The sequence below is a fragment of the Musca domestica genome, unplaced genomic scaffold, assembly GCF_030504385.1.
Source record: "Musca domestica strain aabys unplaced genomic scaffold, Musca_domestica.polishedcontigs.V.1.1 10, whole genome shotgun sequence".
Classification (NCBI taxonomy): Eukaryota; Metazoa; Arthropoda; class Insecta; order Diptera; family Muscidae; genus Musca; species Musca domestica.
The window spans coordinates 17,112,246-17,126,633 of NW_026712115.1; the positions used below are offsets into that span (position 1 = coordinate 17,112,246).

General features: G+C 32.6%; 1 protein-coding gene across 4 annotated transcripts in view; it reads right to left on the reverse strand.

Moving 5' to 3' along the window:
* LOC109612410 (potassium voltage-gated channel subfamily H member 8) overlaps positions 1 to 14,388 on the reverse strand; it is a 1,874,382-nt gene that overhangs the window by 1,351,053 nt on the left and 508,941 nt on the right. For all 4 annotated transcript variants that reach the window (XM_059127170.1, XM_059127167.1, XM_059127162.1 and 1 more), the window contains exons 4-5: positions 7,710 to 7,829; positions 7,510 to 7,647 (exon numbers count right to left, since the gene is read on the reverse strand). In XM_059127170.1, coding sequence (XP_058983153.1) covers positions 7,510 to 7,647; positions 7,710 to 7,829 — 258 coding nt within the window. The remainder of the gene's footprint in view (positions 1 to 7,509; positions 7,648 to 7,709; positions 7,830 to 14,388) is intronic.

Genomic DNA, 14,388 nt, shown 5'->3' on the forward strand with positions numbered 1-14,388 from the left:
GAGCAAAAATTTATCAACCTACTTCATTTCGTTTGGAAGCTAAAGTGATTTCCACAGACGGAGAGACGGACAGACGAACGGACATTGATAAATCGACATAGAATTTTATGCTGATCAAGAATATATACTTTGTGGGGTCTAAAATGTATAGTTCGAGGTGTTACAAACGGAATCACAAACTTAATATACCCTCCATACTATGGTGGAGGGTATAATAATTAACAGAACAAAATATGCAACCATTGCAATTCAGGTGAATAATGTCGCTAAAATCAATAAAGTACCGAATATCGGGGGTACCGTTATATGGGGGCTTACGAAGTCATGTACCTGCACTGACAATTTTCTGTCATAGGCTGTAGTATTCATTTCGAACTTCAAATAAAAAATTTGAAACATTTCCGGTAAATAATGTTGCTAAAATGTTGCCAAAACGTGGACCTACATGGCCCATTTTCAAAAAACCAAAAGTCCTGCATACATAATATACATTTGAGTAGAATTTTATCAACCTACTTCATTTCGCTCGGATTGTAGAGTGACATAGAAGTTAATGCTGATCAAAAGTATGTATACTTTGTGGGGTCTAAAATGTATATATAGGGTATAAATATTAAACTTATTGATTTAACAGAAAACTTATCTTTGTAAATATACAGAAAGAAACAAATATCTAAAAATATATTATCATATATACATATATATATATATATATATATATATATATATATATATATATATATATATATATATATATATATATATATGTAATATGAAATAACATTTTCTAAATTTTTCTGTGCAACCTGTGATGTTAAGAAAAAGTACCGTTATTTGGTGTTGTTATTTTTTACATATTGTTTTTTTGCTATATTATTGTAAAAACGTGCTTTTGAAGCTGGCCACTTAATAATATAAAGCAGCTGTTAAAGAACCATTCTCAAGTTCTGGTAAAATAAAAAAAGAAATATCATCGGATTATATATATATATCAATATATCGTCCAGAACAATACGAAGACGTCTGACTGAGAAAAACTAACGAGGGTGTATAGCACCACGTAAACCATATGTGTCAAAAATGAATATTAAATCCCGTCTAGCTTTTTCAAGGGAAAATCTTAAAAAACCGATGACGTTTTGCAAAAATGTACTTTGGAGCGACGAGTCGAAGTTTTGCAGATTTGGTTCTGATGGAAAACAATACGTATGGCGCCCTCCAAACCTACAGCATCATAAAAGTATATCCTTAAAACGGTTAAGTATAGAGGTGGGAATGTTATGGTGTGGGCAGCATTTTCTTGGCATGGCGTGGGATCCATTCACAAGATTAACACTAAAATGGATCAGTACATTTACAAAAACATATTGACAGGCATAATGATGCCATTCGCTGAAGAAAACATGCCTCTAATATGGAGATTTATGCTCGATAATGAACCTAAGCACACTTCACGCCTAGTGGGCAGCACAATCTCCAGACCTCAATCCAATTGAGAACTTGTGGAATGATGTTGAGAGACATGTACGTGCAGTAAAACCAAGAAATTTGAATGATTTATTGGAAGAATTGCAAAAGGGTTGGAATGAGATTCCAAAGGAACGTTGTATGGCATTAGTTGAAAGTTTACCAAGGAGATGCGCAGCTGTGATCCAAAATAAAGGCTTCCCAACTAAATACTAAGGTTTCCTTACTAAGTTGAGTTTTTAATATAATTTATTTTTCAAGGATCTTAAAAAAAAATAACATGGACCTATTTTTTAATAAGATTTAAAAATAATATATATATATATATATATATATATATATATATATAAAACGTGGACCTACATGGCCCATTTTCAAAAAACCAAAAGTCCTGCATATATAATATACATTTGAGTAGAATTTTATCAACCTACTTCATTTCGCTCGGAAGGTAGAGTGACATAGAAGTTAATGCTGATAATGTATACTTTGTGGGGTCTAAAATGTATATATAGGGTATAAATATTAAACTTATTGATTTAACAGAAAACTTATCTTTGTAAATATACAGAAAGAAACACATATCTAAAAATATATTATATATTATATATATATATATATATATATATATATATATATATATATATATATATATATATATATATATATATATATATATAGTAGTGGCCACACGACATCTAGTGACTTAGTGAGTTATGATAATTTTGACAACCCTGTAACATAAAATAACATTTTCTAAATTTTTCTGTGCAACCTGTGATGTTAAGAAAAAGTACCGTTATTTGGTGTTGTTATTTTTTACATATTGCTTTTTTGCTATATTATTGTAAAAACGTACTTTTGAAGCTGGCCACTTAATAATATAAAGCAGCTGTTAGAGAACCATTCACAAGTTCTGGTAAAATAAAAAAAGAAATATCATCGGATTATATATATATATCAATATATCGTCCAGAACAATACGAAGACGTCTGACTGAGAAAAACTAACGAGGGTGTATAGCACCACGTAAACCATATGTGTCAAAAATGAATATTAAATCCCGTCTAGCTTTTTCAAGGGAAAATCTTAAAAAACCGATGACGTTTTGCAAAAATGTACTTTGGAGCGACGAGTCGAAGTTTTGCAGATTTGGTTCTGATGGAAAACAATACGTATGGCGCCCTCCAAACCTACAGCATCATAAAAGTATATCCTTAAAACGGTTAAGTATAGAGGTGGGAATGTTATGGTGTGGGCAGCATTTTCTTGGCATGGCGTGGGATCCATTCACATGATTAACACTAAAATGGATCAGTACATTTACAAAAACATATTGACAGGCATAATGATGCCATTCGCTGAAGAAAACATGCCTCTAATATGGAGATTTATGCTCGATAATGAACCTAAGCACACTTCACGCCTAGTGGGCAGCACAATCTCCAGACCTCAATCCAATTGAGAACTTGTGGAATGATGTTGAGAGACATGTACGTGCAGTAAAACCAAGAAATTTGAATGATTTATGGGAAGAATTGCAAAAGGGTTGGAATGAGATTCCAAAGGAACGTTGTATGGCATTAGTTGAAAGTTTACCAAGGAGATGCGCAGCTGTGATCCAAAATAAAGGCTTCCCAACTAAATACTAAGGTTTCCTTACTAAGTTGAGTTTTTAATATAATTTATTTTTCAAGGATCTTAAAAAAAAATAACATGGACCTATTTTTTAATAAGATTTAAAAATAATATATATATATATATATATATATATATATATATATATATATATATATATATATATATATATATATATATATATATATATTTTTTTTTTCAAGGATCTTAAAAAAATAACATGGACCTATTTTTTAATAAGATTTAAAAATAATATATATATATATATATATATATATATATATATATATATATATATATATATATATATATATATATATATATATTATTTTTAAATCTTATTAAAAAATAGGTCCATGTTATTTTTTTTTAAGATCCTTGAAAAAAAAAAAAAAAAAAAATATATATATATATATATATATATATATATATATATATATATATATATATATATTATTTTTAAATCTTATTAAAAAATAGGTCCATGTTATTTTTTTTTAAGATCCTTGAAAAATAAATTATATTAAAAACTCAACTTAGTAAGGAAACCTTAGTATTTAGTTGGGAAGCCTTTATTTTGGATCACAGCTGCGCATCTCCTTGGTAAACTTTCAACTAATGCCATACAACGTTCCTTTGGAATCTCATTCCAACCCTTTTGCAATTCTTCCCATAAATCATTCAAATTTCTTGGTTTTACTGCACGTACATGTCTCTCAACATCATTCCACAAGTTCTCAATTGGATTGAGGTCTGGAGATTGTGCTGCCCACTAGGCGTGAAGTGTGCTTAGGTTCATTATCGAGCATAAATCTCCATATTAGAGGCATGTTTTCTTCAGCGAATGGCATCATTATGCCTGTCAATATGTTTTTGTAAATGTACTGATCCATTTTAGTGTTAATCATGTGAATGGATCCCACGCCATGCCAAGAAAATGCTGCCCACACCATAACATTCCCACCTCTATACTTAACCGTTTTAAGGATATACTTTTATGATGCTGTAGGTTTGGAGGGCGCCATACGTATTGTTTTCCATCAGAACCAAATCTGCAAAACTTCGACTCGTCGCTCCAAAGTACATTTTTGCAAAACGTCATCGGTTTTTTAAGATTTTCCCTTGAAAAAGCTAGACGGGATTTAATATTCATTTTTGACACATATGGTTTACGTGGTGCTATACACCCTCGTTAGTTTTTCTCAGTCAGACGTCTTCGTATTGTTCTGGACGATATATTGATATATATATAATCCGATGATATTTCTTTTTTTATTTTACCAGAACTTGTGAATGGTTCTTTAACAGCTGCTTTATATTATTAAGTGGCCAGCTTCAAAAGTACGTTTTTACAATAATATAGCAAAAAAGCAATATGTAAAAAATAACAACACCAAATAACGGTACTTTTTCTTAACATCACAGGTTGCACAGAAAAATTTAGAAAATGTTATTTTATGTTACAGGGTTGTCAAAATTATCATAACTCACTAAGTCACTAGATGTCGTGTGGCCACTACTATATATATATATATATATATATATATATATATATATATATATATATATATATATATATATATATATATATATATATATAATATATTTTTAGATATGTGTTTCTTTCTGTATATTTACAAAGATAAGTTTTCTGTTAAATCAATAAGTTTAATATTTATACCCTATATATACATTTTAGACCCCACAAAGTATACATTATCAGCATTAACTTCTATGTCACTCTACCTTCCGAGCGAAATGAAGTAGGTTGATAAAATTCTACTCAAATGTATATTATATATGCAGGACTTTTGGTTTTTTGAAAATGGGCCATGTAGGTCCACGTTTTGGCAACATTTTAGCAACATTATTTACCGGAAATGTTTCAAATTTTTTATTTGAAGTTCGAAATGAATACTACAGCCTATGACAGAAAATTGTCAGTGCAGGTACATGACTTCGTACAGCCCCCATATAATGGTACCCCCGATATTCGGTACTTTATTGATTTTAGCGACATTATTCACCGGAATTGCAGTGGTTGCATATTTTGTTCTGTTAATTATTATACCCTCCACCATAGTATGGAGGGTATATTAAGTTTGTAACACCTCGAACTATACATTTTAGACCCCACAAAGTATATATTCTTGATCAGCATAAAATTCTATGTCGATTTATCAATGTCCGTTCGTCTGTCCGTCTCTCCGTCTGTGCAAATCACTTTAGCTTCCAAACGAAATGAAGTAGGTTGATAAATTTTTGCTCAAATGTGTATATAGCTCAAATGCGTATAGCACCCATATAACGGTACCTCCCGATGATTCTATCGACATTTTTTTACCGGAATTGTTTCAAAATTAATATTTAAAGTTCATATTAGACGCTAGGGCTTAAGACTGAAGATGGGCCATGTAGGTCCACGTCTTCGTATAGCCTTCATATAACGGTACTCCCGATATTCGGTATTTTGATGATTTTAGCGACATTATTTACCGGAATTGTTTCGAATTTGAAGTTCGTAATGGATATTACAGCCTATGACAGAAAATTGTCTGTGCAGATCCACGTTTTATAACCACCATGGTACCTCCCTATATTCCGTATTTTGATGATTTTAGCTACATTATAAACAGTTAGATAGTCCCTAATATAATAGCTACATTCGGTATTTTTAAGATTTTAAGTTTTAATGGATTTTATTGTTTTTGAGAATTGCCAAATTCGTTCCAAATGGTGGAGGGTATTCAAAGTTCGGCCCGGCCGAACTTACAGCTTTTTTACTTGTTATAATTAATAAAGATCCTTCCAGCTTGATTTCTTTTTTGATAATTAACTTCAATCACCTTTCCGTCAAGATTTATTTTGATGGACTGCAATGATGTGGTTTGTATTTTCACATCACTGACGGCTTCGTTAATTTTTTCTTCCCGATATTCGGTATTTTGATGATTTATGCAACATTTTTTCACGGATTTGTCTGAAAGTTGGTATTTGTAGGTCATAATGTGTGCTAGTTTGTATGGCGAAAAATTGTATGTGATAATGTGTGATATATGTGATGATTTTTGCCACATTTTCCATGAATATGACTAAAAATTGGTATTTGTGGGTCATAATGGGCTCTAATATTTCCTTTACCCTAAGGTGGAGTGTGTTAAAAGTTCGGCCCGGCCAAGCTTAATGTGTTTTTACTTGTTATCTTTCAGAAAGATACATTTTGTACTTTTTCCAATTTAGATAATAGATATAGGTACAAATGGAAGCAACAAAATAATTTTACGCTATAAGGAATGTAAAATCTATTTGTCCAATAAGTTTTATACAGTATCGCTGCATGATCATGCAGATGAAATAGTAAGGGAAACAGTTCTAACAAAGGAGGTAAACCAATTCCGAATTCTAAGTACCAAATTTTAAACAACGCTGTTGGAAAATGTGGCCTAAGTCATCTAAATAACTAATATTAGGAGGTACAGCTATATATATGTTATACGAAAACGTGGATCAACAGGGATCATTCACAAATTTAATCTGCATATTGAAAATTATACACATTTTCAAATTTTTACACATCTCAATTCGAATTCTGACACCGCTTAATTTACTTAGAATTTTACGCTGATCAAGAATAATGTACTTTGTAGGGTCTAACATGAGTAGTTCGAGGAGTTACAAACGGAATGTCAAAGTCTTCTAAGCCCTCCATAAAATGATGGACGGTATAAAAATCTACAAATCTATTAACCTTCATTCGGTCGCTACCTTTACATACTTTACATACCACTTTTCTTGACATACGTTTTTTATTCATCGTTAAAATCGCTTTTGTTTTGGGGGTGTATTATTTCTTATTTATTATATATTCTTAATTATTTATTTTTCTTGTAAATGTAGTCAGAATACTTTAATATATTTATATAATTTGGTGTAAAATGAAGTGTATTTATTATGAAAAGTAAATTCACGTAATACGTCCTGGAACGTGTTAAATAAATAAACTTAAATGGCACCTCGGTGTCTACACACTCTAAAATTTCAAAATCTAAAAGGATTTATCTATAAATCTTGAATTGTTCTGTATGTTTGTTTCTTCGGCATATTTTGTTAATTTTTTATAGAAATATATCATGTCGTAGAAATCAGTAATACAAATACTTGATAAATATTTTAAACTAAAAAGAGACGCTAGATTTAAATCCACGACATTGTAGATAGAAAAGGTTACAAAAAATTCGTCAAGAGAGAGGAACTATTATGAGGAAGAAAAAAATGTGTGGTTTAAAAAATTTTAGTGAGATCTCATAAACTGCATGCCATGGTGCGGGGAACAAATAATAATTGTAAAAGTTATATAATGTGTGCCGTAATTCCTTTACTCTACAATTTATACTATATGCTTACCGCTGTCGCATTCTTCATTAACATTCATCTCCATCATTTTTGTATGAGTTATATCTTTATGCGATGCTAGGAATAAGACAACTTCCCGCTTTTCGTTTTTGATAGGAACAATGTCAAAAAGACACCAGAAGGGAGAGCCTGCAAAAATTGTTATTAAATTGTTTATAACCTTTTTTATTCTTAACTTTATGTATACTCACCATCTTTTTTATAAAATATCACTTCAAGTTTAAGTTCTGTTTTGTTAATCAAGCTTTTCTCTATTTGTATTTTGTGATCTTCTTTTGTTTCTGGTCCGTACAAGAAATGGCACGAGCATCCTATAACAAAAAAGGTAAACATTTTCTATGATTTAACAAGTAACAAAACATTAAGTTCCGACGGGTCGAACTTTTAATACCCTCCATCATCGAGCAAAGAAAACATTTTATATAGAAGTGTCTTTATTCAACCGTGTTCCACTTTAAACTACAAATACCAGAGAAACCGTTTGGATAATACAGTTAAAGTACGTTTATATATATGAGGGTTAATTCACTGGATTTGGATTTAAATTGTCATATCCATTACTTTTACTTCAAATAAATCCTTTCAAAGTAGGTTAACCCTACAAAAAGTTCTAACGTAAACATGGCATTAAACTTAAAAAAAAAAAAAAACCTGAAGTGAGTGAGGCGGTTATATGGGGCCATACCACAAAGGGACCCATTTAGACAACTTTATACTAAAAGGATTGTTATCCATTGCAAGTCTCAAATGTCAAAAATGAAAAAATTCCGTGATTTAATTTGACAAGGATTGTCAAAATACCGAATAAAAAAAAACAAACACCAATTTTTGGACAAATCCGTTGAAAAATGTGGCAAATCTTATTAAAATACCGAATGTAGAGAGGTATCGTTATATGGGGCCTATACGAAAATATGGACCTATACTTACAATGTTCCTCCACCGGAACAAGAACTCATTGTAACCTATATATACCAATTTTTAGACAAATCCGTGGAAAAATATAGCAAAAGTCATGAAAATACCGGGAGGTACTGTTATATGGAGGCAATACGAAAACGTGACCTATACATGCTATGTTTCGTCAGTGAAACTAAAAACAATTATGATCTTTATATACCAATATTTAGACAAATCCGTGGAAAAATGTTGCAAAATCATCAAAATACCGAATATCGGAAGGTACCGTTATATGGCGGAATGAATGAGGAATGACAAAGTTATTATACCCTCCTTTTCATAGTGGAGGTAATAAAAACTTATTAGTATAAAATTCTGTAGTTTCTACTTTATACTGCGATTTTCGTCTTCTTATTTCATGCATTCTACCTCAAAATACGGCTTTTTACTTCATACGCGATATCAAACTAACGACATTTCGAAGGAGCATTATGTCCATACTTTGGGTATTAACAAGTGCCACGATACATTAACCAATAGGATAACGTCATAATACAAAGGAAATATTTCTTTAGAGACGGATTTTAAGATCAATCTTTTTGTCTATAAGAGGGATACACCGAGTACATGTATTTGTTACGTATTGCTTTGCCTAATAATTCTATTTATATCACATTTGTTTCATATTTTATGCACTACCGCTTTCAACAAATATTATTCTTGCGTTTTTATAAGTTAGTAAAACACAACAACAACAATAATAGTGTAAGAGAAAAAAATTTGGCATTACTACTGTTTCTGCTGTTTGACTATATAAACTACAGCTAACACACTCACTGTAAGTGATAAATCTGGCAATTTCAATTATAATTTGTGAGGTTTCCATCGAATATAAACTACTGGTAGAAAAAAATTGCTGTCTCCGATGCTATTAAAGCTACATTCGTTTATATACAATCAATATACACCCATAGCTGCATAGTAAATTCAATTAAATTGCTTTTAATAAAAATTGGCCCAGCAAGGGGAATAGAATGGAATTCACAGTATATATAACTTAGAAGTATGAACAACATATTAACTCTAAAAGTGAGACAAAATCAAAGCAATAATTTGATGTGGACATCAATTTCTAATCGTTTTTAGTGCCCAGACGCTGGCCAACAACTCCCGCTCATTAGTAGCGTAATGTTCTTCGCTTTCGGATAAAGTGCGGGAGATCATTGTGATAGGTCTGCCTCCCTGCAAAAGGACAGCCCCTATAGCATGTGACGATGCATCCGTCGTTAAATCAAATGTTTTTCGAAAATCTGGATATGTTACGTTACATCTTCGGACGTTAGGATTTCTTTTATTGTATTGAATGCCTCTTTCTGTTCACTGGTCAAATGAATTTTAATTTTTTTCGACTGCGATGCAGAAACTCGGCCATATTCTCCTCTCTCTGTATGTTCGAGAGTGGCTTTGCAATCTTGGCAAAGTCTTTATTAAAACAGCGGTAATATCCCGTCAATCCTAAGAATGATCTTAATCCCGTTAGAGTGGTAGACTCGGGAAAATTTTGAATTGTATTTACTTTTTCTTGACTTGTTCTAATTCCTCCTTGAGTAACTAGAAATCCTAAATATTCAACCTCGGTTTGGAAGAATTTTGATTTTTCAGCCGAAACCCTCATATTGGCTTCGTATAGACTTCTCAGTACTAATTCCACATCTTGCAAGTGTTGTTGCTCGTTTTTCGAGAATATGATTATATCGTCCAGGTAGACGAAACACCTCGTCCCGATGTGTTCTCTTAACACGTCATCTATCGCCCTCTGAAAAATGCTTGGAGCATTCATCAGACCGAAAGGCAGTCTACAAAACTCGTATTTTCCGTTTTTTATGGAAAAAGCAGTTTTTCCCTATCTGGTTCTGATAGTTGTATCTGGTGAAACCCAGATTTCAAGTCAATTGTGGTAAAAAACTTACTTCCACCAAGATTGGAAAAGGTTTCCGTTATTTCTGGAATCGGATATTTATCGCTGATAGTTTTCTGATTAAGTTTTCGGAAATCTATCATCAAACGTTTTTTCTCCTGTCCAGTTTCGTCAAGACCCTTTTTTTACTACCCATATTGGGTTATTGTATGGAGACCTAGTCTTTTTAATAATACCATTCGTCAATAAGTCCTGGATTTCTTTGTTTACGAAATCCGAAAAAACTAAAGGATACGGGTACAATTTCGAGTACACTGGGTCTTCGTTTTCTGTGCAGATCGTCGCAACGACTTTTGTATTATATGGAAGTGCTTCATTGGGATCTGCAAACACTCCATTAACATTTTCACTTGATTACCTTGAAAAATGCTTCTTTCAAATGGTTTGGTACCGACTTGGCCTGAAGTTGAATAAGATAGTTTCCTTTCCGTTGTCATGAATAATTGTGTTTGATTTTAAATCAATACAGGCGTGTACCTTATCAGATTATGATCATCATTAAGATGATTTACACGTTGTATTTTTGATCCTGTTTATCGCTCAGAATTGGCAGGTCGTTTCGTCATATGTCCTTGCGGCCTGTAAGTATGATACGTAGGATGCTTAAATTGGGAGAGGGATGGGTCCACCTCCATAGGCTCCACTCGTCTTCGGTCAGAGTTGTTACCGCTGGCATATGGTTTCTGATAACCCGTGAACTGCTGCGAGTGGCCAACCTGTTTCTGTATAATTACCGAATAATGTGGATTCTTGTGTCCTACATTGTGTTCTTGATTAGAGAAATATTGTGCAGAGTTTGCCTTTTTATTGTTAGAATTTTCATAAGATTTATTTGCGAAATTTTTCGCAAACACGTAGCGCTCGTCATTTGCGTCTACTTCTTGTGCCAAAGCCAGAGCAGATGGAAGGTCGGATGGTCTTGAAGCAAAAAGGATATCGCACAGAGGTTTCCTTAAACCAGATATGAGTACACTAAGTGCATCAGTCCTATACTTTTCGTTTATAGTGTCTGCTACGCTTTTTCGTATGACATAATTGTCTTGTTTGCTAATAACGTTAGTTTCTTTTCTACTTCGTCATAGAACTCTAATTATGACATTGAACCCTGTCTAAGTGTGGACAGTTCCTGTTCTATTAAATAGATGGGACGTTTGTCAGCATAGGTAAACTCCAGTCGTGCAATGATTGTACTAATATTTAGCACTGTGTTAAATGTTGTGAGTACAGCGTCAGCTGCACCCCGCACTTCATTTCTTAGTATGGTCACTACTTGATAGTGGCGTTCACTGCCATCACACCTCTTAAATAATTCATAAGCGTTGTGCGCAGCCTCACGCCAAGACACATAGGTGCCTTGTTGTCCGGAAAATTCTGGAAGAGATTTTATCACATCTAGAGTAATTTCAGAAGGCACAAGTGGGTTGATCGTAACCTTCGCGTGTTTTTGGACTTTCGGTTTTCCAAGTTAAATTGGCCCTGAATCGCGGTAATTTTTCTGTAAAATTCTACTCTTTGAGCAGATAATGCTTTGCTCACCTCCGCTTTTACTTCATCTACTTTCAATCACTAATTTCCGTTGTTTTTTATTTATTTTTTTTTTCACTAGAACTTCACTCACCTTAACATTTTTTGTATTGAATTAGTTAACTTATAATGAGTTTCCAGGTATTCAAGTAGTGCTATTCCCAGTGTTTTTTCAACGCTGCCCAAGGAAAATCGTTCCTTGGTGACAGATAGTATTCCTTATGTTGTCACTCAGACTTCCGGTGTATTCTCAACGCTGCCCAAGGACAATCGTTCCTTGGTGTAAAGTAGTGTTCCTTATGTTGTCGTTCAGACCTCCGGTATATTCTCAACGCTGCCCAAGGATAATCGTTCCTTGGTGTCAAGAAGTGTTGTCTTCTTGCGTTATTGGTCTCTTCGACTTATGCCCCACGTTAGGCGCCAATTATGATTTTTTATTTGCATTTTTTAATACATTTATTTTAATTACGAATTATTATTTGTATTTTGTAATACATTTATTTTTATTTAATAATTAATTATTTTTGTGTGTTATCACTACTATGAGTTGTTGTCCACAGCTTCCATTATATTTTTCATTCCTCAATCTAAGCCCCTACGCTATGCTCCTCTGCCGTAGCTCTGCTACCGCTTTGCTGACATTGCGAGAAGTAGCTCTGATACCGCTATGCTGATGTTGCTGCACTATATTTGGCTACTCAGGTGTCAAGAACTTGTGGGAAAGTTAAATGTGCTGAGTAGCACACGCGTATAGAGTTCAGTTACCTGACAAAAGCCAAAGCTGTGGGAAGGATGAAATAGTGTATTTCTTCACGAGAACTTATATATATAAAAAATTAGGAGGTGCACCTAAACCTCAACCGATTTCAATACACTTTGCCAATGTCGTTTTTTGGAACCACATATATATATATATATATATATATATATATATATATATATATATATATATATATATATATATATATATATATATATATATATATATATATATATATATATATATATATATATATATATATATATATATATATATATATATAATAATTTGGCAACTCTGTTTCGATTACAAGTGTTTTTGTTTCGTCTCCAAAACTAAATTTATAAAAAATAAATTTGCCCGGTTAATTGTGCATTTTTGAGTGTTCTTTAGTGTTAATTTTATTAAATATATAAAAAAATATTTGAAGCAAGTGAAGTTTTTGATTAAACTTGTGTTTTAAAGTGTTTTCGCAAATTCTAATATTTGTGTTTATTCATCCACACAGTTTACTTTCATTTTTGTTTGCTTTGTTCTTCGAAGCTTTGTTTTTGTTTTACTTTGACGTTTGTGTTGCTTGGTTTACACCTACGCTAAGACGTCTACGTAATATTAAAAATAGACTTTTCAAAAATTTCAAAAAATCTAACACTGCCGTAAATTATTCAAAATATTCCATGGCAAGAAATAGATATAATTCGGAAAACTCCAAATGTTATTCTCAGCATTTAGCCCAAATGCGGCAGAATTTATTAAACAATCCTAAGAATTTCTTTAAATTTGTAAACTCCAAAAGGAGAGCATAAATCAGGCAATAGACGTTTCATAGATAACTATAGATGTATTGCTAAGTTATGTGCCATTCCTAAACTTTTCTAACTCTTAGTCTCACGTCGGATGTCACATTTTATAAAAAAGCATATTGTAACCTTTTCAGCATGGTTTTATGAAAGGCAGATCTACTACTTCTAATCTTTAAGAATTTGTGTGCCATGTTTACAACGGATTTATAAATAAACAACAAACTGACGCTATTTATACAGACTTCAGTAAAGCCTTTGATACCGTAGTGCATAAGCTTTTGCTATATAAACTCGATACTATGGGTTTTCCGACAGCTCTGTTAGGCTGGATTTCATCATACTTGGAGGGTCGTACCCAAATAGTCATTTTCAATGATTCTTTTTCAAAAAATATTGTTGTTTTTTCTGGCGTACCTCAGGGTAGTCATTTGGGCCCATTACTTTTTGTTTTGTATCTTAATGATCTCCCGGATCACATTCGATTCTCTAAAATATTAATGTATGCTGATGATGTGAAGCTTTACATGCATATAAATTCCCTTGACGATTCGACTTTCTTACAGTACGATTTACATTCCCTTGTGAACTGGTGCAGTGCCAACGGTATGTCCCTTAATCTTAAGAAATGCAAAAAATTTTCCTTGTCACGATCTCAGCCAATACATTCTAACTACTTTATTGGTTCAATGTTGATTGGTTCAATGTTGATTCTCTTACTGACCTCGGTGTTATTCTAGATCCTAAACTACGTTTTCATTTACATATTGACTCATGTGTCAATAAAGCCAAGTCCTTACTAGGTTTCATAAAACGCTGGTCTAAAGAGTTCGATGATCCATATGTCACCAAAAGATTATTTGTAAGTTTAGTTCGCCCAATATTAGAGTACGGATGTATTCTGTGGA